The 26,982-nt window shown below is 48.6% G+C and overlaps 1 protein-coding gene and 1 long non-coding RNA gene across 2 annotated transcripts in view; one reads left to right on the forward strand and one right to left on the reverse strand.

Annotated features, from left to right (window-relative positions):
- The window catches only part of JPH3 (junctophilin 3), a 115,203-nt gene that overhangs the window by 35,141 nt on the left and 53,080 nt on the right, over positions 1–26,982 (forward strand). Inside the window, exon 2 of the mRNA XM_005292243.4 lies at positions 234–1,011. Within this exon, the coding sequence (XP_005292300.2) occupies positions 234–1,011 (778 nt within the window). The remainder of the gene's footprint in view (positions 1–233; positions 1,012–26,982) is intronic.
- LOC101939918 (uncharacterized) overlaps positions 17,830–26,982 on the reverse strand; it is a 44,889-nt gene continuing 35,736 nt past the window's right edge. The window contains exon 5 of the long non-coding RNA XR_006174908.2: positions 17,830–20,859. This is a non-coding gene — a long non-coding RNA (uncharacterized LOC101939918). The remainder of the gene's footprint in view (positions 20,860–26,982) is intronic.

A 26,982-nucleotide genomic window follows, 5' to 3' on the forward strand; every position in this document is an offset into this window, starting at 1 on the left:
CCCCCACCAACACACTGGCTGCCCCCACAAATAGAGATGGGCCTGGACTAAGAACACCTCCAGGCTTGGGAGGGGGGTTGGCTCTGGATCTGCCCTTCGCTGGGCTCCCACCCTCCCAGTAACAAATGGCTCAGTGATTGGTATGCTCCTGTATACAACCCGCTAGGCAGGACTTGGTGCAGTGCGTAAATCAAGCTCTCTCTGTTTTTTTCCTCCGGCATCTCTGTTCACAGGGACGTACCAGGGCCAGTGGGCTGGTGGCATGCGCCAAGGCTATGGCGTCCGGCAGAGTGTCCCCTACGGCATGGCTGCGGTTATCAGGTCGCCCTTGAGGACATCCATTAACTCACTGCGCAGTGAGCACACCAACGGCACAGCGCTGCACCCCGACTCCTCGCCTGCCGTGGCCGGCAGCCCTGCTGTCTCCAGGGGCGGCTTCGTCCTCATGGCCCACAGCGACGCCGAGATCCTCAAGAGCAAGAAGAAGGGGATCTTCCGGCGGTCCCTGCTGAGCGGACTCAAGCTGCGCAAGTCTGAGTCCAAGAGCTCCCTCGCCAGCCAGCGCAGCAAGCAGAGCTCCTTCCGGAGCGAGGCGGGCATGAGCACCGTTAGCTCCACCGCCAGCGACATCAACTCCACCATCAGCTTGGGCGAGGGCGAGGCCGAGCTGTCCGTCATCGAGGACGACATTGATGCCACCACCACCGAGATCTACGTGGGCGAGTGGAAGAACGACAAGCGCTCGGGCTTCGGGGTCAGCCAGCGCTCGGACGGGCTGAAGTACGAGGGGGAGTGGGCCAACAACAAGCGCCATGGCTACGGCTCCATGACCTTCCCGGACGGCACCAAGGAGGAGGGGAAGTACAAACAGAACGTCCTGGTGAGCGGCAAGCGGAAGAACCTCATTCCGCTGAGGGCCAGCAAGATCCGCGAGAAGGTGGATCGGGCCACCGAGGCGGCAGAGAGGGCGGCCACCATCGCCAAGCAGAAAGCGGAGATTGCGGCTTCCAGGTAAGGCTGCCTCGTTGTTATGTCTGGTTGTTACGGAGATGAGGGGTGGTCGGGGGAGATGTTGGCCGGCAGAGTGGCAGAGAGCCCATTGCTGTGACTCTGATCTCTATGGTATTCTGTGTGATCTGTGGTGTCCCTCATGGTGGAGGAGAGACAAGGTTTGACCTTCATGGATAGAAAGGGGATCCTTTATTGGGGCTGATGGACACAGATAGAGCCTGTGGTTCTCTCTGGCTCTCCAGCTCTCACGGGCTGATAGACACAGCCGGAGCTGCTCAGTGTCACCCAGGGCTCCTTGTGTCCTGGGTTGAACTTTGCAATAATGGAATTGACTGTTTGACTGCGTTACCTTATTCAAAGCAACAAGTGAGGGCACCTCACTCATCTGAACCAGCATGTTGGCCGAGTGGTCTCCCTTCCCCAGCACAGTGCTTTGTAACTGGGAGCCTTTAATTTGCACAAAAAGGGCTCAGTTCTTCAATCCAAATGCAGGCAACGCTCGTCTGGATGTCGGGGCTTAGGTGGCTGCAGAAGGCCACAAAGCTCAACGTATCTGATTTTCAGTCCCTGGCTTACCACTGCAATTTTGCACCACCACACTGATGTGTGCAGTTTGCTGCACCAATATGGCACCTGCATGCATTGGTGACCAATTCTAGCAGCCTGTGCAAAGCTGTCTGTGCAAAAGTGGAGGACAGGTTGGGGTGTGACTGCAAATCTGGGCCAGTATTATCAAGGTAAAGAAGTAGTAGTTTTATTGGCCATATGCAGCCAGCCTGGAAACCTAACATATATCCTGTCCCTGCATAAACTGGGTCTCATCTAAAACCAGGGATGGATTCTTCAAGGGCTGTCTCAACATTACTTGTTCCAAAGTCCTGGTCAGCTGTATGGAGAGGATCTTTCAGGGAACTAAAGCTATGAAGGTGAACAAATGTGATAAGCTGGTTGCATTAAACCAGCCTAGAATTCGGCTCTGCATAGATCTCGACATCCCTCTGTTTGCTAAGGGTGGCAATTGTTTGTGCTGAACTCAGGGGACAGATGATTCTCATCTGAAGCCAACTCTGCCCTGAGGTGAAAGGTCAAAGTCACAGCAGCTCAGCCACACCAGAGACACGTTCAAAGGATGTTCTCAGGTCCAGAAAACTGGTGCTGGGTGTCGAATTAAGTGAAGAAAGCAAAACAAAATCTCAGTTAATATACAAACCCCAGGCAGCAGGGGATATAGCTACAGGTGCTGCTGTTATCCCATGTGACACTGGGAGCACCATCATCCCCTGTGGCAGTCAGGGCAGTGGCAGAACCCCAGGTTCATTTGGTGGCGACCTCATGCCAATACCCAATGAGGCAATATCTACACAGGGGGTCAAAGGTCATGACCCTGTTTTGCAGCATTGCATCTCCTGCTGCAGGACAAAGGCTGAGAAGCTGCATCCCTGTTTGTCAAGGAACTGGGCATCAGCTGTGATTCACGGTTTCCTGGCTCAGGCACCCTCTTAGCCGGTGACTCTTTCAGCCTGGTATACAGAGATTTAGCTGTGCAACTACCATTAAAGCTAGCAGGAGCCAAGCAGCTTGGTCTCCAGGCACTACATGTGAAATATGCCCCTCACTGTCAATATTGTGGCATGGCCTTGGTGTTTAATTTCCTCTCTCTATTTCTTTACCAGTGGCATCACTTGTATGGGACACAGTGACAACACAGCTGTCACTTAGGAGGTGCTGGGTGTCATTAACCCCTTTGCTGCTTCTTTCCTCTGCATCCTGTTCTAAAGCCCTGCATTAATGGGGACCTTATCTCTAATGCTGGACAGAAGGGTTCTCTACAAGCTACTCCCCTAGTATTTTCTTGCTGATCTGTAGCTCAGAAAAACCTGGTGGGTTCTAGCCAGTGCCACGTGGATTCCCATCTACTTCTCGCTGCCCCGATAAACAAGATTTCAAAGGGAAGAAGAGACAGATCCCTAATTACAGCCGCAGCTCCGGGAAGGGTTTGCCCTTTGCTAGGCTCTTCTCTGCTTGGAGAGCAGGGGCTCCGTGTACCCAAGGAATTCTTGCATGCCCCAGGAAACGAGGCACTCAGCCTAGAGACTGTCTTCCTGAAGCTCTTCTTATTAATCACAGAGCAGTGCAAGGGACCTGAGGGAAAGACCCAGTTTTAGTTTTTAATTACACTTTGAAATTTTTTCTCTCTGGGCCTGTGTTTGTTCTATCTAATCTATCCATCCATCCATCCGTCCTTTTCCACTTTTTCTCTCTGGGCCTTTGTGTGTGTGTCTCTCTGTCTCAGACTTTGTTTTCCCGTTCTCTCTCTCTTTCCCAGTGCTGACCTGCTCTGGGGTACATACTGGCAGATGTTTGCTAGGCCGTGTGATTAAATACAGAGCCCCTTGAAGACCAGCATGCTATGCCAGTCACTGATGGTCACAATGCTTTCAATGATTCAATGGCAGGGACATTTCCATCAAAGCCAGGCAGGTGGGGTGCACAGGGGGAAGGCCTCACTGTGACCTACTTTCCCCCCTACTCACTCTCAACCTATTTCCCTCTGCATGGCTCACCTGGGTGGCATAGTGCTGGTATCTCAGGTACGGGAGCTGCGTGTGCCTTATCTCATGCTTCTCGTAGCACTGCTATGCTCAGTGCCTGTTTTGTGCCGCCCACGAGGCTTTTAGCAAGATCCAGAGAATTCCTGTCAGTCAAGGGAAAACCCATTCATCAGGGTGAGGCGGAAATGCAGCGTCGCCCACTTGAGAGGCTGCTGGAAGGCAGGGATGATGGCCTTGCAGTCACTTGGCTGAGGAAATCTCATCTCTGCCTATGTGCCTCCCCCATGTTCCCCTGGAGCCGCCACCTGGAAAATATCCATCCCAGGGCTAGAATAAGAGATACACGTGTTGCCAAAAAACAAACTAAACAAAAAACACTTCAGCTTTATATGAAAAAATGATCCTATTTTCAGATCTCTGAAAAAGCCTGGGGAATGCTGGGGCTGGGGAAAAAAGAGTCCTTTCTCTCTCTCTCTCTTTCCTTCTCTTTCTTTAAAGATTTAGAGCCAAATTCTATTATTATTATTAACTATTTGTATTACAGTAGCACGTAGAGGCCCCAGCTGAAATCTGGGCTCCGTTGTGTAAGGTGCTGTCCATACACATAAGGAGAGTCAGTTCCCGCGACCAAAGGGTTTACCGTCTAAATAGACAACACAGTCAAAAGGCAGGAGAAAGGAAGGATCATTATGCCCATTTTACAGCTGGGGAACTGAAACACAGAGAGGACGTAACAAGGTCACACAGGAAGTCTGCGATAGAATTCAGATCTGAACGCAGAACTGCTCAGTACCAGTCCCGCACCTTCTGCAAAAGAACATCCTTCAGCCCCGTGTCCGCTGTGGAACCCTAGAGAATCCAGTGGACACACTTTCCCCCCAAGTTAGAACAGTTTGACAGTGGATTGGATTTCAGGTCTCGGCTACTCCACCATGACCTGCATTTTTTCATTCAGGCATTAATGCTTGTGTATATCAAAGAGGGGTGAATGTTAGAGTTCTTGGCAGTGAGCATGGGGGTGGTAGAGCTGGCTGGAGGTGAGCAGTTGCTGTACGGGTACTGTGCAAGCATGCCCACCCATCTCTGCTAATGTCCCACAATCCAGATCTATAGCACATGTGCTCTTGCAGCCCCCTTGCTATTCCAGATGTGGGATGCCTGTAAAGATCCTCCAATGCCCCTGATTCCTGACCCACTCCACCCCCCTGCTGTTCCAGTCCTGGGCTCTCCTGTGCCCCCCAGTCCCGAGCTGCCACTCCCCATACTATTCTAGTCTTTTGGGCTCCCTCCATATCTCTGCTGATATTCCTCCATCCTGACCTGCCACCCCTTCTGATATTCTACTGCTGGCTTTCCTTTCAACGGACACTGCAAATTTAAATAAAGTAATAATGGCATTGATTCCCAGCCCATTCAGCAGCCCAGTGACCAGGCAAAAGCATGGGGGAGTGTTATCTAACACTTCCCATTACCCAGTCTCCTCACTATTTGAAAAGCCTTGCTAAATAGCCACTATTCCAACCCTCAAAAAGAACAGGAGTACTTGTGGCACCTTAACGACTAACAAATTTATTAGAGCATAAGCTTTCGTGGACTACAGCCCAACCCTATGTTCGTCCCATGAGAAATTCCATTTATTCCTTTCCTTGTGCCAGTGCCCTCTCTCCCATTCCATTCTTAATAGAAATCTTTAGACTTATGGAAGCTGTTTGTGGAGCGGTGGTGGGGAAGAGGGAGGGACATGTGCTAATGATGTGTTCAGAACAATGCGATCCTCCAGAGACAAATTAAACTCTCCTCTCTCTGTAGCCAGCTAGCTAGATTTATACAAATGCGCATGACAGATATACACAGCTAACTCGCTGGTTCCCAAAATCTACCTGAGAGCCTAATGACTCAGAACCTACTCCAGGCAAAAGAGAGGCGGGCTGGAGAGAAAAGGCTCCTCCGTTGATTAAATGTCCCTTAATATTACTGCTCAGTGCCTTAAGGCTGCAGTGCAGAGGTTGTTTATTACAGTGTAGTGTTTCCTCTCCGTTTTCTGAGTGAGATGAAATTAATTAGAAAGGAAAGGGGGGAGAAAAAGAAAAGAAGTCTGGTGCCACCCAGCCCTAACCAAATTAGACAAACTGTAAGTTTCAATCATTCGTATTCAAAGTGACACTTAAAAATGCTTTATCAGAAAGTGGGCTGGATCTCTTATCTGAGTGTGAATGAGCCTCCTGGGCTTGCTTTTTGAGCATATTTGCATTTGATGATACTTTCTAACTGGTGTTGTATCCAATTACTGTCAAAGTTTAGAAAAGAAAGAGAAAAGAACTGTAGAACACAAGCAAGTCCAGATCAGTCAGTGTGGTTTGATCCACCCCCAGGTCCCCAGCAATCTCATGTACTATTGCCACACGTACTGGCTGTAGTAGAAAAGTTGTGCCTTTTGTTCTGATAGGAGGTGCCTTACCTGAGCACTGGTGAATTCATCATCCCATGGTGATAACTCACTCGTAATAGTGGATCAGGGTGTGTGATTGATCTGTCCTGAAAGACCAATAACGCAGGAGTGCTGGAGATGGAGGAGACATAATTCAGAGCTAGTGATGCTTCCATTAGCTTGTGGCATTTAAAGTTATAGCTTCTATTTTTTTTTTTTAAGGAAGGAAAAATCAAACTGAACAAGTGTGCTTGTGTTTGTAATTAGCTCTCCCCCACCCCAAAACACTCAATGCAGCAGAAGTCCAGGGCCAAGAGAATGGAGGATGGAAGGAAGCTTGCACTGAGCTCTGCCCCCAAGGAGCAAGCCCCTCTGGGGAACAAGCCCCCTGTGAGTACATGGGATCTACAGCTGTAGTACCCACAGGTGGTTATCTCATCAGATCTTGCAAAATGAGCTGGATCAGCCCTGGTCAGTACTCAGCTAGGAGGCTTGCAAGGGAAACCCAGAGTACTGGAGGAAGGGCTGCTGGTGACTCCATAGGTGACCGCATCTCCTAGTACTGAACCAACGACCCTCACTGGGTGGGGGGGCCTGTATCTTTCATGTGAGATGCAAAACTGAGTTCCTGACCTGTCTTGGTCATTAATAGATCCCATAGTATTTCCCCCCAACAATAGGACAAATCCCAACTTAGGTAACTACATTCTGTCTCCCAACCTGGGTATGGTACTTATTTTTTGTGCAGAACTGTGCTGTTGTTGCTGTGTATTGTTAAATGGCTGATGTACACCATCCCAGAGGTGGCTGCATTTCAGTAATGGGTCAAGGGAACTCAGTATATAACACAGCTTGTTTGTTATGCATATTGAGATCTTTGGATGACAGTGGCTATATATCTTTTAGCTGTTTAAAGAGACACCATTAACTTAAAAATCATTTTCCCATCTGAAAATCTTGTACCCATTATTGTTGCACTTAATGCCTAGGATTTCTGTAACTGAAAGAGATGAAGGAAAACATTATTCTCTCTATTTCTGGTTTGCTTTGTGTATTTTGACAGCACTTTGCGTGCAGTCGGTTTCACTGTTTATTTGATAGTGCGTGCCCTTTCCCATGCTCTGCAAAAGGAACAGTGGCAGCAGCAAAGTCAAAACTGAAAGTGAACGGGCAGCCAGCAAGTATGCACACAGACAGAGAGAAAGGAGCCAGAATATTTCTGGGAGTGTTGCTTTTGAGTGCACCCCCAAAGACACTTCCAACCATCACAAAAAGGAGTAAACACAAGCCTTTGCATTTTTAAAGGAATTTTAACGAAGTAGGACACACTAAGGTCTATCAGAAACTGGTATAGTCCATTTTTTAAAGAGATTCCAGTTGACAGAGTACTTTTAGTGACAGCTTACTCCCCTACTCCCTTTAGAGCCAGCAACAGTAATGCTACCAGGAGGCCATGGGTAGTCTGATCTCTGCATTCTGTAAGACTGCTCCCTACACCTTTCCCATTCAGCTGTTATCTAGCCTGCCCTTCAATAGGCCCATAAGAAAGAAAGAGAGCACGGCTTCACTCAGAATTGAAAGCTGTGGGCTTTTTATTTTGCAAACACTGTTTCTGGCGTGTGAAGACTGCTTGTCTATTGAAAAGACCCTTGGAGATTATTTAGCCCACTGTACATTCACTACCTTGTAAGCAGACAGCACCTGTAAGTTTCCTTTGAAATGTGATGGGCTAAATTCTCAGCTCCATGTAAATCAGTGTAGTTCCACTAAGTACGCCGGAGCTATGCCAATTTTCACCAGCTAAGAATCTATCCCTGTATGATTTCATTTCTGAATCAGGGCCGGCTCCAGGCACTAGCGGAGGAAGCACGTGCCTGGAGTGGCACATGCTAAGGGGTGGTATTCCATCCATTCTTGGGGTGGCACAGTCCGAGCGGCCATTTTTTTTTTTTTTGCTTGGGGCAGCAAAAATGGTAGAGCCGGCCCTGTTCTGAATGTTATGATTCTCAGCTTCTACAGCCTTTAACAGGCCACTCTTAACTCCATGGTCCAAAATTTAGAGTCTGCAAACAGTTTACAAAACCTAAGCGCAATTAGAAATATTTTCGTGTTTTTATCTATTTAAACATCTTTATTTATTACAATTTTGTTAAAATCATTAGCATTCCCCTGCAGCATCTGCAGCTCAGACACTGCAATGTTAGTAAGTGGAACCTGAAAGGGAAACCAACTGTCACCAAAAATGAAAATCTCTTCACTGAATTTCACTGTCCAAACGGAGAGAAATGAAGAAAAATAAAAAAAAGTAAAAATGCAGCATAACTAGTGACAGGTCAATTGGATTCTCGACATTGTTTCAGTTTTAACAAACCGGAGTTAGTGGTAACATAGGAAAGGAAGTTTGTTTAAAATGTTTTTAACTTAAACTTTGGATAAATAAGAATTAGGGATGGAGCTTTTCCAGATTTCCTTTAATGCAATTAAAATGAAAGAATATGGTTCTAATTCGCCACTCTTTTACATCTGTTGTATGCTGGTGTAGCTCCAATGAAGTCAATGGGGTATCAGAGCAAGGGATCGGGTCTTATGTGTTTGGAAATTAACACTGACATTATCCATTGAATTTCATTTAAAAAAGATAATAAACATGGAATCCCTCCAAGCCTACTTAGAATGCATTTCCGTGGTGCCCAGAAGAACCTTCTGTTTGTATTATGGGATGCTTCATTCATATTTCACTACTTAGTTTTACTCCACAGTTCCATAGCCTAGAAGGGAGCAGAACTAGACACCAGACCCTCTGTCACCTAGTGATGGATGGACTCCAGTAGGTTAAGTGTACAGGTGGGCCCAAGCAAACAAGATTTTGAGCTGGGTCATGTAGTATCCTTCATTGCTGAAAAGATACAGGATTTGATTGTAATGGGTGGGAATTATTTGTTGGGGTTACTGCATGCCCACAGGCCCTGTAGTTCTTCTTGACTATCTTGTAGCATGAACAACACACCTTTTGCTGCCCACTGTCACCAGTCAGGGTCTCCCTAATTCCTGGAATGGACTAGCCACTCATGGAAGGGACCACTGACTATACCCTTCAAAGACTGGAGATATTCAGCATATAAACTGGTCACATGTCAGGACATGTCTTATGGAAAGAATTTTCTCAATACTTTAACCAACTGCTCCTCGGAACAACAGCTTCTAAACCACTCAACAGGTGATGCTACTCCCAGGTTAGTCCCAAGTACGGCACAGGAGTTGGTTCAAGATATATTATAGTTGAGCCACTAAGAAAATGGTGAGAAAAATATAATTAAATTTGCCATCCACAGCGGAGGAATTGGGCCAAAATCTATAATAGTGACATTCAACTTTAGAAAGGAGAACTTGAAAATATATATATATTTTTTTAAAAAGCAAGATAGTCTAAAAGAACCGGACAAAGATGAGACTATTCAAATCCTTAGATTCGGCATGGCTGCTACTTCAGGGTGCCATAACAGAGTCAAAGGAGGCCTGCACGCTCCAACACAAAGAAGGAAGCTGGAAGGCAAGAAAAATCCCTCTATAGTTAAATGGCAAGGTGCAAAAGGTTATTTGAGTCATACAGGTCTCCTTCAAAAATCCAGCCCGAATGAAACCAATGGAACAGAACCCTTACAGTCCAAAACATTCTAAAGCTACAATAAAGTTACTACAGGCAGTGCACTGAGTTATAACAATGCTACTCTAGTTCTTTGTAAAGCTTATGCACAGGGTCTTATATTTGTACTTAGCTGTACTTACTCTTGCACTTAAGATATCTGCTGGCTTTTTTGATGCTTCAGGGAGCTCTCTCTGGGGCTCTTTCTTGAGTTCATTCCTACTCCCTTGTGTGTGTGTGTCATCAGAAGTATCTTTGTAACAGATGACGGCAGAGCAGTAAAGACTCTGAACTTGTGGTAGAAAGCAGTGGTCCACGTACAGCTGGATTTCCTGCTTCCTATCTTCGGTGAGGAACCATTTGGGGCCAGGGCGGAGGGGAATTTGTTGCTAACAGATTTAAGCTGAAATGGGTCATGGTTAAATATGATGTTGGAGGCTGACTGAGCGTGAAAGTTCAACTTTGAGGAGGAGCAGCAGCAGCGAGCCGTGTCCCGCGCTGACCTATTTTAAATAGCGAGAGCGGCTATTACCTAAAGCAGTGAGCACGAGAAACGCGGCCATTCATAATTCATGCTGTAATTGTCTCCTGAGCTTGTGAATTGGGGGAGGAGGGGCACAAACTAGAGGGCATAGCGTTGTCGTGGGAAATGACCTGTGTGGACACATATGTTAATGGAACACAGCCTGTGGAAAGGGACTGGGAACCACTTGACACTGGGACAGAGCCTGAGTGAGTTGGGGAGAGGAGTGTTCTTAGAGAATGGGGCCTGAGCAGCGAGGGGACCATGTGCCTGTGAGAGGGGGCTAACAATGTGATCTTGTACTGGAATGCCTGTGGAAAGCGAGCAGGAAACCAGGTGTTCCTAAGGAGGTGGCCTGTGCAAGGGAGAATGTCACAGGGTATGCTCACCACTAGTGTGCCTCCTACTGGTCGCTCTTGAGAGTAGTTGATTCCGGCTCCGACACCGCCTTTCTGCCCCTCACCACATGCCTTGCCTTCTTCCTGGCTGTCAGCGAGGTGAGATGCTCTGTGTTCATAGTTTAGTCCTCTTACCAAGTCACATGTGTCCTTCCCTTCCAGCATATCAAAGTCTCTTCTTACAAACAGGCTCAGGCAGTCTTCCCATTCACTGTCCAGCCGGTGCCACTTCCCCAGGGGCTGGCAGATAGGTTGCCAATTTTGGTTGGACGTATTCCTGGAGGTTTCTTTGCATGGCATAATCTTTAATTAAAGATTAATCTTTACTTCCTGGAGACTCCAGGCCAATCCTGGAGGGTTGGCAACCTTGCTGGTAGGAAAAACCAGGCCCACCCTCTACTCAGGTTCCAGCATAGGGACCCTCTAATCAGCAGGCAAAGTCTGCACCATCTTAAACCTTGCTGCCTTTTCCCTGAGCCTTTCCTCACCTTCTGGCTCTCCCCCTTCTCTGGGTTTGCCAGCCCCCAAACTCCCTCCTCCCAGGGAGTAACTGCAGGCTACTTAAGCTCTGTAGCCCACAAACACACTTCTCTTCTCCCAGGAAGTGACTGCAGACTCCTTCCCTGCAGCCCCTTCTCTGCTGCCAACTTCCTGCCCTTATAAACCCAGCCCAGCCAGCGCCTTCCTCAGCTGGCCTCTCACATTATTCAGTCAGAGGATTACTTACGCCACCTATTCCCCTCAGCTTTGGCCTGGTTAATCGGCCCTCTTCTTAGCCTACGTTAACCCTTCAGGGCAAGTGAGGGGTGGACACCCCAGCAAAGGGAGCTGTGTAAGCCTGGGGATGGGCCCTGTGCCAGGAGAGTGGGAATTATGCCACCTTTCCCCCACCCTGCAGCAGCCCTGGAAACGGCCATTTTGGGGGCAGGTTTCTGAGGCAGAGCCTGGCTTTTTCCTCAGCTAGTAATGCTTCTATCCACTGCTGCTTGGGGCTCCAGGATTCAAGGAGCAGCTCAGTTAGTGGGGAAGGAAATGTCCATGGTGGGGGACAACCCCTCGCCCAAGCCTGCTGTGGTGACAGCTCACTTGGGCCCAAATATACCAGGAAGGGCCTGGTCCTTTCGCCCACCCACTCACTTGCTTAGGGAATCAGTCAGGGGTTTTCATCTTAAGGGCAGCTCTGTCATCCATCTTGTTCTAAAACCACAGCTGCTTCTCTGTCCCAAGGACCGCTCCAGTCCAAAAGCTCTGGGGAAGTGGCTTTCCAAACCCTCATAGGAGACCCCCTTCCCTCTCTTTTCAGTCAGCACCCAAAAGACCCGGAACGTGAGGGCATTTGTGATCTCAGTTCCTTCTAATTTCCTCAACTACCTCAAGGTTTCCAGCCCTCCGCAGCCTCTGTCCAGAACCTCACAAAGTCTGAGATACTGCAGGAGTCTCCAGAGAGATTCCAAGAGGAAGTAAAAAGCCAACGAAGTAGCACCATTGTGGGGAGTTTTTTGTCTGATGTCTCCTGTGGCATTCTCAACTTCTCAGCTAAATCCTTCCTTTGCAGCCCCTTAGTGCAGGGGGGGAAAGAGAGTAAAACCACCAACCAGCCACCTTCCCAAAGAGGGATCTGACTCCAGGCCAGTCCCCATGGGGGACAGGGAGGGAGTGCCACTTAGTCCCCAGCTCCGCTTTGGCCCAGCCCCAGCTGTGGCCCTGCTCCCGGCAGTGGCTCCGTTCCTGGCCTTGGCCCTGGTTCTCGGGCTCTGGCCTCAGCCCTGCTCCCGATTTCAGCCCCACTCCCAGCCGCGGCTCCTGACGGGCGGGAGGGAGACGCGGATCAGACAAGAGAAGCGACATCATGGCCCAAGTGACAGGGAAGTCAGGCATTTTTGTTGCAGCACTTTAGAGGGGAATGGGAAGCATCAGGGCCGGATTAACCTTCTGTGGGCCAGGCACCAAACATATTTGTGGGCCCCCATGGAGGCAATGGAGCATGGCGCGGGGAGGTCAGTCCCCGGAGAGAGGGGGCCAGCCAGAGGCAATAGGGCATGGCATGGCAGGGGTGGCCCTGCTCCACCCAATGCGAGGGCACTATTTACAAACCGGCAGTTGCCAGATGCACAGTGGCCTGCCTGGCCCTGTGCTGCCAGCGTGCCCCTTCCCTTTGGGGGTGGGCCTATGCCACATCACACAGCTCCCCCCCCGCCCACACCCTCAGACTTCTTATGGCCAGAGCCCCCCCAGACCCACTATGCCCAGCGCCCTGCAAAACACCACCCCTGCCCCTAGCCCCAACACAATTGCCCCAGCACCCCCCACAGAACCCCCACTCCCTAGTGCCCCAACACACACAGATCCTCCCCGCCCCTTCTCAGCCCAACACCCCCCCAGACTCCCCACAGACCTACTCCCCCAAGCCCTGTCTCCCGGCCGCAGTCACCATCCTTGCTGGGAGGTGACTGAGTCTGCCTATAGAGCCGACAGCGCAGCCAGGGCTAGTCCCAGGGCCAGGAATCGCTCCGGTCCACGATTAGCCAGGCCAGGGGCTGCCCTGGCCGGGCTCCCTCAGGACCCACTTGCCTGGAGGGGCCAGCCAAGCCCACTGCACTGTCTCCCCCCCACACACACACCTGGCCGAGACTGGCCAGGCTTCTGCCCAGTCCCAGGCGGCTCAGCTCCGAGGAGACAGGTGGGGCTCCACAAGTGGTGGGAAGCAGAGACTGCCCAGAGCCGGAGTGCACTGGGGTCCAGCCAGGTGGCTGAGAGGAGGAGGGGGTGGGGCCAGGGGGTGGAGAGAAGGCCTTGGAGAGGAGCAAGTGGTGGGTGGGGGGAGCCAGTGGGGTCTCGGGGCACAGTGCAACGGAGCAGGCCAGGGCCCTTCTCAGCATGGGCATGGAGCCACTGGCAGGGCCGGCTCCAGGCACCAGCCTGGCAAGCAGGTGCTTGGGGCAGCCGCTCCGGAGAGGGGCGGCACGTCCAGGTATTCGGCGGCAATTTGGCGGACGGTCCCTCACTCCCGCTCGGAGCGAAGGACCTCCCGCTGAATTGCCACCGCAGATCGCGATCGCGGCTTTTTTTTTTTTTTTTTTTTTTTGGCTGCTTGGGGCGGCCAAACCCTGGAGCCGTCCCTGGCCACTGGAGCCACTGTAAACCCGGCACTGGGAAGCAGGGCGCTTGGAGAGGAAGGCTACGTTTAGCTGGGGGAGGGAAGAGTGGTTCTCTGCACCTTCCTATCTTACATTTAACTGCCACCCTCCATCCAGAACAATGAGCATTTACTGCAGACAGCAATACCTAGCGTGCTTTCAGACCTGGCCTCCATGCTGCTTGTCAGTTTCAGGTGAGGGGGGTCACTGTGTGTTTGGTTACAAATGGAAGAGCTGTGTTCAGGCAAATGCCAAGCACAGGAAGTTCCTTTAGTGCTGTCTCCTTTCTATCCTCTGCTATCTTTCTCTCCTCCCTCCCCCATCACAGCCCACCTCTTACTGACAGGGGGTCAGAAGATACCACAGTCGGATGTGATTAGGATCAGCTGTTATTCCTCTCTTGGCCTTATAACAAACTGTGTAGCTGTCAGGCTGGATAACATGGGTGCCGTCTGACTCATTGTGCAGCCAGCACGTCCACTTCCAGGCCAGAAAGTTAGATGGATGGCACAGGAAGGCAAGGATCCCCAGCTGGATTCCAGGAGCATTTAAGGGATCCTTGATAGAACAATTACATAATCAGCAATTGTTGGCATTCAAGGTCTGCCCTCTCTGGTCAAGTTCCTCTGCACGGCAAAGCTGATAACTTCCTGCTCAGACCAGACTTAGAGACTGTATTCTGTGTGGGATCTTAGCAGAAATGTTCAGATACCACGGTGATGGGTTTTGTGTACAAGGACCCATCAGAACAGAGCAGCATTGTACTAGCTGTCGGTCTTATGCAGGGATACAGCCACCCTCCTACCCTAAGCCCTTGTGTTAACAAGCCATCTACACAGAATACAGAATTACTGCTGCAGAACACCCCAATCAGTCGCATGGTGAGGCCCAGATCAGCCATCTCAAGTGATGGCCCCTCGGACTTGCATGCACTTAGCAATCTGCGTAAGGGCAGAGTTTTATTCCACCTTCTTGGTGGGGATGGAGTGCAGGGCAGTACTTTTTGATGGCTGCACAATACAAAATCACTTTGCTTATATGCTCAGCAATGAATCTGCTGGAAAATCCTCAGGAAGTTTTACAGCAAATGATTTTGTTAAAAAAACAACAACCCCTCCAACAGAAAGCTAAATGCCTCCCGTTCACTTTGGCTGTATCTTATTTAACTTGGCTGTTTAAACAGCTATTATCTTGTTCCTGAGAGGACAATATTGTGGTATCTTTCTTTCTTTCTTTTATGGCTATCATGTCTTTCTACAGCTAAGCTCCTCTTCTTCTGACTTGGTGTTTTCCAAATGTGAAATGTTTTGCACCCACTAAGTAGAATGTGAACGTACACACTCAAGATACATATCACTGGTTTATAATAAACATGGGTTTGTCTGATCATTTACGTCAATTGCTCATTGAAATAACATTGTGAGATCAGAGATCACTATCCTATTGAATTAGGCACTGCCATTGTCCCATTCAGTATCCTGTACACTGATGTGTCTGTGCGCCTCGTCCTTTCCTTTTTCAAGCTGACGTGTCCTATGTTATTCAGTGGAACCATCATTCCAGTCACCCTTTCAATGTTTTTTACTGTGCCATGTGATATATAAATAAGGGATGTGGGTTGATTACCTCATATCACAGTTATCTGGTACCAGTATCTTCTGACATAGGCACCAGTTTGACATCTTCCTTTGGAGTACATGAGCTGTGAGGAGGCCCCGTGCTGTTAGATCTCAGCATGCCTGACAGTGATACACACTGGAAATGCCATTTTCACCTTACAGCCAAGCAGCAGAAGTGTCACGAAGGCACAGTAAGGAGTTAAAAGCTCAGAGGGGTGTTGTGGGGGTGAAGCTAATGCAAGGGTGGAGACTGGCTAGGGGTGCATGTAGTGGATGTGTGTGCAAGGCCTGGTTGGTGAAGGAACAGTCAGAAGCTGAACGTTCTGTCCCTGTGCGGCAGACTTCTTTACACTGGGGCCAGCTGGGAACAGGCAGAAATGACACAGCACGGTAGTGAGACAGGAAGAATCTGAGAGTGATTCATTCCTGGCACTTATCACTTTCAAGGGACTAGGAAACAACATGAGGAGATGGGCAGCATGTGGGGTTCAGTTGCCAGCTTTTACAGAGAAATATAATACCTTCTCCTGCACAAAAAGCTGCTGGAGCCAGCTGTATCTCCTCACCCTGTCCTTCCTCCTCATCACCACCTGCTGCTCTTGCCTGACAGAGACCCTGCAGTCCATCCCAGACCAGATGCTCTGTCTGATCTAATCCGAGCCTGTGACAGGCTTACAGCATGTATTGAGCTAATAACACCGCTGTTCTGCTGGGGACGGCTCCATTGCAGAATTGCCCCTTCCAATCAGAATTTGCAAAATCACTGTAGCCTCCTCCTCTCACCCAGTGGGACAGCCTGACAGGTTATCGCCTCCGTGGAGTGGCTACCTGGCTTGGCAGGGTAAGGCAAGGAGTGCAGGGAAGACATTAGGAACACAATAACTTCCAGGCTACTGGGACAAACACCTCCCTGTTGTAGCTCCATTGACTTCAGTGGGCTTTCACCAGAGATGAATTTGGCCCACTCAGTGTATAGACAACACAGATCAGTGTTAGCTCAGAAGTTCCCATCCTGCAACCCTCAGTCCCCAAGTGCAGTTAGTGGGACTACTTGTATGAGTGAGCGTCACTCCCATGAGTAATGGACCACAGATGTCTCCAGCTGTCCTCTCCTTGTTCCTTTAAAGCACTAACACTCCCTGTCATCACGTGACAGCTACTTGGAGACATTTTACAGTGGCCCTTGTGGCTCTCCTGCTGGTTAGGGGGGGAAAGGAGGCAGGGTGCATGTGATACGAGCGGGTCTCCTCTGACTCTAGGCTGTGCCTCACCAACACACAACTGACTTCCAACATGGCCAAAACACACTGAGCAAATAGCAGCCACCTCGTCCCATCTCCCCTGGGAAGTTTTCAACTTCTCAGGCATCCTTGAGACAGGGATCATCTCTGCTCACTTCACCTGATGTCTCCAGCTTCCCCCAGCCTCTACAGAGCAGGTTTCATATACATCCTTCTGGGGCAATGAGTGAGGCTCTAATGGCTTGTGGAGTAAGGCACACTGGGGGTGGGGGAGGAGGAATGCACACACAGGGTGGACCTCCCTGTGGGACATATTGGTCCACAGACCTGCCATTGTTGGAGTGAGAACCTTCTCTTCCACAGCTCCTGGAAAAGCCTCCTTTTCTTTCTGCTTTATCGACTCACTGATCTTTTCTCCCTGGACCATCCCTCAGTGCTGGGACTGTCTGTTGTTTCTGCACATGCATTATCTACCTCTCTAAGGCATTTTGAGCTATGGGCATTATGTGACAGAAGGACCAGTTCCTCCTCCTGTGGGAGCAAGATCAGGCACTGCCGCTGCATTGTGCTGTGTTCCTTGGTGCGCTGCTCGTCTCTCTCAGGTGGCTTCTTGTAGCAGAAGTTCCTCACGTGACTCCCCAGCTTCCCACTGCGAATGTTTTTCCTATGCAAAGAACAGAGACTGCAGAGCGGCTTTTCTTTGTGGTCTAGAGGAGAGACAGAGAGAACCTCCCACACCCAGTGCGGTTGGGTTTTCGGGCATCATGGCAATGGTGCATATGCCTTTACGTCCCACTGTCCCCATTCTTCCTCTTCACCACAGGGTGGGGGAAAGGGCTTACTGTGAAACTAGAAACGGGGGGGGGGGGCTGGTCTCATTGAAGATCTTATCTCTTTTGTGCATTAAAAATCCCAGGCAGGACACTTTTCATGATCTTAGGCATATTAACTTCAGTGTCTTGGCCAAATTCCAATTGGAGCAACTATATTCAGACACCCTAAATTCCCCCTGCAGTTTCCGCTAGATGCAGGATTCCTGTTCTCAGCTGTGTTGCTGAGTGCTGTCAAACAGCTGCCATGTTACACCCCAGACAGGGATGCATTCGGGTGGTGAGAGGAGGGAGTTACAGACAGTTGGTGAAGAACTTTGGGGTGTACAGGGTACAGAAGGCTGGCATGATTTACTCTGCCCGCCCATCCTGAGAGATCCAGAGGTGTTTCTTTCTTATCTTGTTCCCCTTCTTATTCCCTGGCATGCTTTGCTCCATGCAGTACTGTTCCCCTCCCTAAGTCCCCCACCCACCTTCTTTCCTACAATAACAACCCAAATACACTGATGCCTCTGGACCCGCTTGATTTCCTTCACATCCAGAGAGGAGGAGAAGGAATACAAGAAGCACAGTATAGATGAAAATGCAGGGGTGTTTTCACAGTGTCTGGGCAAAAGTATTTTGCTTGCCAGGAATCCCCGTAGTCATAGATTTCTAGATCTTCAAGCCATAAGGGACCATTTTCATAGCCTAGTCTGGCCTCCTGCATTATTATAGGTGGGTTTTTGTAGGGCTTGGAGGGAGGGGGAATCTAAGTAGCTCCCATTTTTCCAGTGCTTTGTCTTGTTTAATTTTAAATGGCTTGAGTGATGAGGCTTCTGCCACCTTCTTAAAGGACAAATGACCACTCGTTGTGACTTCATAATCCAGGAAATGAAAGGTTTTGTCTATAGACCGAGCTCAGCAAATCCCCCAGAAAATCCTATGGGGATTTACCCATGGATCTGACTGATTATCCCTCTAATGTGACTAAGAAAAGTCCCAAGGTGCTGAGCGCCCTCAATTCCCATTGAAGTTAGGGGAGAAGCAGCGTTCAGAACCTTGCATGTGGACAGATGAGGTCTCATTCCCTAACCCTTATCATGGGGTATGCAGCAACCAGAAGTACTCACCAGCTGCCAGTGAGGATGTGAGCTTCTTATTGTAACAAAAGTCTAAATCTTTTCCATCTTGAATATAAATTGGCCTTTGCCCCTGTCCAAATGGTCAGATCCGACCACAGCTCCCAGGCTTTTAGGAGTTTCTAGTTCTGTATGACTGGAAAAGTCATTTCATGGCCAAGTCTCATGTGCAGCCTCTGTCTTCGATGTTAATGTTTCCACACAGGCACCACATCCGTGTTTGTGTTTTGGGCTAGAAGGTTATTAATGCATTCAGTTGTTTTACACCCACTTTGCACTCATGTCAGTGACTGTGTGGCATGGAGAATCAAGCCTATTGCACTGACTGGCTCACTCAAATTTGAGAAGCTGAACTTCACAGGTGTCTATTTTTAAAGGTTATGTCTAGTCTGCAGATGCACAAACAAATATTGCTTGACGTGTGTGTGTCTGCACACCACTAACCTCTACTGGGTAGACTCAGATCGGCTAAATTATGAGTCATAAGCCCTTTACTGCTCATTGCTATTCTTTGGCTCCAGCCGTAGGTGTGCTATTGGAGCAGGAAGAACATGGTTCTCTCTTGGTTGAAGTTCCAGGTGGCCATGGATTTTGTATTATCAATCCAGAGTCTAACCAGATGGGATTTTCTTTCCAGCATGTGAAATAACATTGACATTGTCAGGTCAGAACCTAGCATCCGGGCTGCTGCTCACTTTCTTTTGAAAGATAGTTTCATGCTTTTTATCTTTAGAAAATTAGTTTCTTCGGTGCAATTAGCAAGACGAGGATGAGCATTATGTTTTTCTCTGCTCTTCGTTATTATTGTCCTGTTGAGAGGCTGTTTATTTACTGGGAGTTGGTGGAAACCATTTCAGAATTCTTCAAAGAACACATTGTTTGAAAGGCTTGATTTTAGGGGTAGTGAATACAAATCAGATGTGCAAAATTGCCAAAAATAGACCAAATTCAGCCCTAGCTTATGGGGGGAACAAACTTCTTTGACGGCATTGGTGGTTCTTAAATTTTTTCATACTGTCACCTGTTGTATTAACTTCGATTATGGAATATGTGGGTTCAGAGAGTCAAAAGTCTTTACATGACCCTGTAACTTGTCCAACACTAAACTTTTTTTGGAAATTTGGTTTATAGAGACCTCAGCCCATGGCAAACACATAATTAAAAATCCTTTTAACCTCTTATTAAAGATACAGGGGAAAAATAGGAAAAGCTGTTAAAGCATTTGAAATGGTATGAAATAAGGCTGTCCTTTAAATACGGCTTTTCTGTTTCCCTTTAGCGGGTGAGTTTTTAGAAAGTAATCTCACTTGTTTGACAGTCTCTTAGGCTATGTCTACACTACCCGCCTGAATCGGCGGGTAGAAATCGACCTCTCGGGGATCGATTTATCGCGTCCCGTCGGGACGCGACAATCGATCCCCAAATCGATGCTCTTACTCCACCAGCGGAGGTGGGAGTAAGCGCTGTCGACGGGAAGCCGCAGAGGTCGATTTTGCCGCCGTCCTCACGGCGGGGTAAGTCGGCTGCGATACGTCGAATTCAGCTACGCTATTCACGTAGCTGAATTTGCGTATCTTAAATCGACTCCCCCCTGTAGTGTAGATGTAGCCTTAGCTGGTCATAACTGCCCTTTTGGGGGAAAGAGAAGTTAGTTGAGAGGTGCTGGCGCTGTTGTCGTTGTTGCAATTGTTAAAGTTGTTGCAATTGTTAAAGTTTCCTAGAAGGCAAAACAAGACAAACAAAAGGGGAAGGAAAAGAACAGCAAAGAGAGAAAATGCAGCTTCTGTCTCTGGTGGAAAAAACACAGGCCCATCACAGGGTCTTATTTAGCCACTCTGGGTATGTCTACACTGCAATTAAAAACATGCAGGTGTCTAACTGCAGTGTAGACATACCCTCCAAGACCTGGCAAACTTGTACCAGCATCGGGCTATGTAGGGCATTGCTTTTAGCTGTCTTTCTGGCCACAGGCTCACAGCAGTGTTGCAAAATACAGTCTTGGCAGGCTAAGTCAGACTCTTTTTAAACAGAAGGAAAAAGGAGAGAGTTAGGAAAGTAAGAAATAAGGTAGGGAAGGAAAAGGACACAGAGGGTGGGAGACTATAATCTCACATCCCACGTGGTATTTGGGATTGAGCTGGAGCCGGTGGTGATGTCATCTGGCTCCCGCTCGCTGTCCCAGTCTGGCCAGGACATCTCTCAGGATTAGCATGAAGACAGTCTAAGGTCCCAGGAGATGGTGGGAGTAGCAGCCCTGAGAATGATGCTTGCTCCTTCCCCTTCTCTTGCCTTTCAGCCACGTTCACATCCATCTGTCCATCCATCTTTTCCCCCTCAAAGTCTGGCTTTTTAAGTGCTGCAAAGAGAGTAATGGGAAGAATAGCCCACCCCTTCATTATTTTGTCCACCGATTAGGCCTCGTTTCCAGCACACCAATTTTGGTTCACTGATGTCTGATTCCACACGTCTCTTGTTTACCAGGCGTGATCTTACCACAGTCTTCGACTTATATCCGGAGCCCCTTTTGTTTGTACTAAGTCAGGGTGACCATATGTCCCGTTTGGGACGGGACAGTCTCTTTTTTAAGCCCTATTCCAGCTGTCCTGACTTTTTGTTGTTGTTGCAAAACTGGGCATTTGATCACCAGTTGGCAAAAACAAACTGGACAAATGCAGTTTTGCCAAAAAAAAAAAAAAAATGGGGTGTGACCCCTAGGGGGGCACAGAGGAACATGTGGAGAGAAGGGGGGCAAGCAGCAACACCTGCCTACATAGGAGGAAGGGCTCAGGAGAGCAGCTTGGGCTGGGCCAGCCCCGTGCAGGCAGGCAGTGGGGAGGGAGGGGGGGCCTATCCTGCACATGGGGGGAAAGAGGGGGAACCTCAGGCCGGCCCTGGGCGGGCAGGAGGCAGGGAGGGCTGGGGCACTTGCGCAGGGGGTGGGAGGCGAGGCCTCGTGCCATCCCCATGCAGTGTCCCGTTTTCCCTTTGGGAAAATATGGTCACTCTACTTCACCTTTTCCCTACCACATCCATTGTTATAGGTTTTTGTGACACTCTGTGAACTTTCACTCACTCCTCACAGCTGAGCTCACAATCAGGGTAAATTTCTAGGCCCAGTTATCACAACAGACCCCACGTTGCAAAAGAAAATACTGTTGGGACCTGGTGACAAAGTGACTCACAAGCGAGTGGTTCAGGTTCAGTGGATAGGTTGTTGGCTCTGGGATTGGTTCTTTACACCCCATGCTGTTTCCAGCATTCAAAGCCTCATGAAGCATTCTTTCAGAAGCCTGATATGGAAGACTGGTGCAAAGAAGTGGGAAAGCAGCCCTCAATACCTAATCTCCAGTTAATGTTCTTGGTGATGCTCGTGCCAGAGCCCAGCATCAGTCACTTATTCTCAACAGAATCAGGGCACTGTTTAAAGCCCACAATGAACAAGACTCTGGATACCTAAGGGATGGACCCTCCCTTCACAACTGGCCCAGCAGCTGCTCTCTGTGGTGGACACTATGATCCCAAGGGAAATGCGGTGTTGGAGACACAGTGTTTTCAGCGGAAGGCCCTTGGCCGCAGAACTGTCTGGCTGCAGAACCGCCAGAACTGACCAGGCTGAGCCCAAGTCGTCCTACTGGCCACTGATTTTTGGGTGCCACTTTTCCAATTCCACGCAGGGACAATGGCTGCAGCCGAGCTGGGGCTGCTCTGCCCGCTGAGGCAGAACCAAGGAAAACTTCCACGCAGAGAGCCAGCCCCGCAGCAAGGGAGAGGTGGGGAATCTGGCCCTTCCAGAGAGAATCTGTGCTTTTAATTATGGATCCTTCACCTCCATGCTATGCTGATGAGGGACAGATCAGAGAGCAGTGACAGACAGACGGACAGATAATGGAAGAAGCCTGCAGCCTGTCTCCCTAGGGTGGTCATTTATGCAGAGTCTCAGGCCACAGAGTTACCGCCCCAGCATGTGTCCCATCAGAAGGTATCCTCCTTGCCAGGGCTCCCTGCTTTCCGTCCTTTGCCCAAACTTTCTGCTCGTTCACAGCTTTCCCCAGGGTTCTTCCTGCTGCCGCTCCCTGAAAAAGAAGCCTACCAGGTGGAACTGTACATTCAGATAAACAGTGTCGTCAAGGCAGGTGTCATCATCTTGGTTTCTGTCCTCTTTCCCAGTTCTGAATACTAACAGGGTAACCCATCCATGGCGACCTAGCTTCCGCGCATGCCCCTGTGTTACCAGCCACCGCTGCTTGAACCCCACAGAGATCACAGGGGTAACAAAGATCCCCGGCTCTCCGGGCACATGCCCCTGCCACTGCCTGGGTCTACCACTGCCAAGGCTATCGCATTGACACTTACTGCCCTCCACCAAAGTATAGCTGGGCTCCCATGTGCTCAGTGCTTCGTCCAGCTTAGTAGAGAGGTTATATTACCCCTCTATGTGGCACTGGTGTGACCTCTGCTGGAGTGCTGTGTCTAGTTTTGGTCAAGAATTAAAGAAGGATCTTGAAAAACTGAGTTAGAGATGTCATGAGAATGATTAAAGGATTGGAAAATGTGCCTTATAGTGACAGACTGAAGGAGTGCAATCTACTGAGCTGAACAAAGAGATGATCAAGAGGTGACTTGATCACAGTCTATAAGTATCTACCTGGGAACGGAAATTTAATAACAGCGGGATCTTCAATCTAGCAGACGACAGTATAACAAGATCCAATGGCAGGAAGTTGAAATTAGACAAATTCAGACTAGAAATAAGGCACAAATTTTTAAGAGTGAGGATGAGTAACCACTGGAACAGTGTACCAAGGGTGCTGGCGGATTTTCCATCCCTGGAAATGTTTAATGTTCTTCTAAAAGATATGCTCTAGTTCAAACAGGAATTAATTCAAGGATGTCTTGTGGTTTGTGTTATGCAGAGGGTCAGGCTGGGTGGTCCCGTCTGGTCTTTTAATCTATGAATCTAAATCCAAACACCACACTGTCAAATCCCAGTTTTAGAACTTTTCATGTTGGCTCATTACTTCTTCTATTTGAAGCAACCTCTCAGGAGCTTGAAAATAACATTTCTTCCCCTACCAAATGTTCTCCCTCTCCCTATGGCAAATGTTAATTTCTTTGCCTATGTTTTTGATGGGGCCTGGCTGCCTTCAGATTTCTTACTTTCTTGTCTGAGTAACAGCATCACTAATGATAGCAGCACAGCTCTGGGAAAGGAGACTGATGGTGCACGAGTGTTTATTTTGCCAGCTGGCTCTGCAGGAGCAGAGCAGAAACACTGTAGGGTCTATATAAACACACATATATATATTTCCAGTCTTGGCAACAAAATGGTAGATTAAAAGAATATGGATTTTGGAGAACATAACATAAAAACATAAGAATGGCCCTACTGGGTCAGACCAAAGGTCCATCTAGCCCAGTATCCTGTCTTCCAACAGTGGCCACTGCCAGGTGTTCCAGAGGGAATGAACAGAACAGGGTAATTATCAAGTGATCCATCCCCTGTCGTTCATTCCCAGCTTCTGGCAAACAGAGGCTAGGGACACCATTCCTGCCCATCCTGGCTAGTAGCCATTGATGGACCTATCCTCCATGAATTTATCTAGTGCTATTTTGAACCCTATTATGGTCTTGGCCTTCACAACATCCTCTGGCAAGGAGTTCCACAGGTTGACTGTGCGTTGTGTGAAGAAATACTTCCTTTTATTTGTTTTAAACCTGCTGCCTATTAATTTAATTTGGTGACCCCCTAGTTCTTGTGTTATGAGAAATTGTAAATAACACTTCCTTATCTACTTTCTTTACACCAGTCATGATTTTATAGACCTCAATCATATCTCCTCTTAGCCGTCTCTTTTCCAAGCTGAAAAGTCCCACTCTTATTAATCTCTCCTCATACGGAAACCGTTCCATACCCCTAATAATTTTTGTTGCCCTTTTCTGAACCTTTTCCAATTCCAATATATCTTTTTTGAAATGGGGCAACCACATCTGCACACAGTATTCAAGATGTGGGTGTACCATGGATTTATATAGAGGCAACATTATATTTTCTGTCCTATTATCTATCCCTTTCTTAATTATTCCCAGCATTCTGTTTGCTTTTTTGACTGCCGCTGCACATTGAGTGGATGTTTTCAGAGAACTATCCATAATGGCTCCAAGATCTCTTTCTTGAGTGGTAACAGCTAATTTAGACCTCATCATTTTATATGTATAGTTGGGGTTATACTTTCCAATGTGCATTACTTTGCATTTATCAACATTAAATTTCATCTGCCATTTTGTTGCCCAGTCACCCAGTTTTGAGAGATCCTTTTGTAGCTCTTCGCAGTCTGCCTGGGTCTTAACTATCTTTAGTAATTTTGTAGCATCTGCAAATTTTGCCACCTCACTGTTTACCCCTTTTTCCAGATCATTTATGAATATGTTGAATAGGACTGGTCCCAGAACAGACCCCTGCCAGACACCACTATTTATCTCTCTTCATTCTGAAAACTGACCATTTATACCTATCCTTTGTTTCCTATCTTTTAACCAGTTACCAATTCATGAGAGCACCTTCCCTCTTATCCCGTGGCAGCTTACTTTGAATAAGAGCCTTTGGTGAAGGACCTTGTCAAAGGCTTTCTGAAAATCTAAGTACACTATATCCATTGGATCCCCTTGGTCCACATGTTTGTTGACCCCCTCAAAGAATTCTAGTAGATTGGTGAGGCATGATTTCCCTTTACTAAAACCATGTTGACTCTTCCTCAGAGGGCATGCTCTCCCACCCCCCATCCCCCGTACCAGATTCAAACCAATTTAAAGGAGATCCGCTTTTGGATGTACACTGCATGACAGCACTATTTTGATTTTGATAGGGATTGAGGATATGATTAAATGATTAAAAGTCTAGAAAACATGACCTATGAGTAAAGCTAAGCTTTAGTCACAGGTATTTTTAGTAAAATTCATGGACAGGTCAAGGGCAATAAACAAAAAGTCACAGCCCCGTGACCTATCCACGACTTTTACTAAAAATACCTGTGACTAAATCTTACCTGCTGGGAAGGGGGCACTCCTGAAGACTACTGCTGGGGAGGGGGGGGCAGTGCAGGTGACACTTCTGCTGGGCGGGCAGCCTGGGGCCCCTTGCCGCTGGAGTGGGGGATGGCCCATGGCCCTGCTGCTGCTGCCACTCTGGGTGGGGGACAGCCCAGGGCCCCACTGGGACCGCTGCTCCAGGACAGTGCCGGGGACCAGGTGCCTGGGGCTGTCAGAGCAGCGGCCGGTGCGGCTGGCCCCGGGGCTTCCCCTGCTGCTGGGGTGGTCCTGGGGTCAGCCACACCAGCGCAGCTGCACCAGAAGCTGTGACCTCCGTGAATGATTCACAGCCTTACCCATGAGGGAAGATTGAAAAAATTGGGTTTGTTTAGGCTGGGGAAGAGAAGACTAGGGGAAGGGGGACATAACAGTTTTTAAGTACATAAAAGGTTGTTACAAGGAGGAGGCAGAAAAATTGTTCTCTTTAACCTCTGGGCAAGAAGCAATGGGCTTAAATTGCAGCGGTTTAGGTTGGACATTAGGAAAAACTTCCTGACTGTCAGGGTAGTTAAGCACTGGAACAAATTGCCCAGGGAGGCTGTGGAATCTCCGTCACTGGAGATTTTTAAAAGCAGGTTAGACAATCACCTGTCAGGGATGGTCTAGATAATATTTAGTCCTGCCTTGAGTGCAGAGAACTGGATTAGATGACCTCTTGTGATCCCTTCCAGTCCTACAATTCTATGATTCTATATGTTCACTAGTGAATACTGATCTGCAATTACTTGGTTCAGCCACAATGTGAGCATTCTGAATCCACATACCTGCCGAACAAAGAACTTTATTCTGGCAGCTAAGAACTCCTTGAGGGAACCATGGCAATTAACTAATTTGCTAATCTAATAACCCACTTCAAAACAACCTGATTCAGGGGCAGACTCCAGTAAAATGAGGTATTCTGCTGCCAATGCAAACACCTTAAGTGTCTCACTTGTGCTCAGCTTGAGGGTTACAAATAAGTCCAAGGTGGATCGTGACCATCCTCTCTTTCCTTATGGCTAGAGGGGAGGTTGGCATGTGATGGGATGTAGAAACCCCCAACCAGGCAAGGAAAGGTTAAAACAGCTTTGAGCTCTGGCAGCCCCGCCCTGCCACACCTACTAGGCATGCCAGTTTTGAAGGAGGAGCCTTAAAAGGGAGAAGCTAAATCCAGAAGGGCCCAGCCTGGGAGGTGGACAGACCTCTCCCCGTTAGCTCCCAGTCAGGAGTACTGAGGTGGGACGGAGCTGCCTGGGGGTCCTGCGAGCGCTTCACAATAGCCCTGAGACCCAGAGCCGAGCCATGGCTCATCACGTATCTCCCAACAGGAGGAGCCCAAGAAAGGACATGTTTGGATTATTCTGATATTGTGCTTTTTCTTTGGTGCCTTTCCTCCAAGGCCTGCAGAGGGCTG

Source organism: Chrysemys picta, chromosome 14 (assembly GCF_011386835.1).
Source record: "Chrysemys picta bellii isolate R12L10 chromosome 14, ASM1138683v2, whole genome shotgun sequence".
Classification (NCBI taxonomy): Eukaryota; Metazoa; Chordata; order Testudines; family Emydidae; genus Chrysemys; species Chrysemys picta.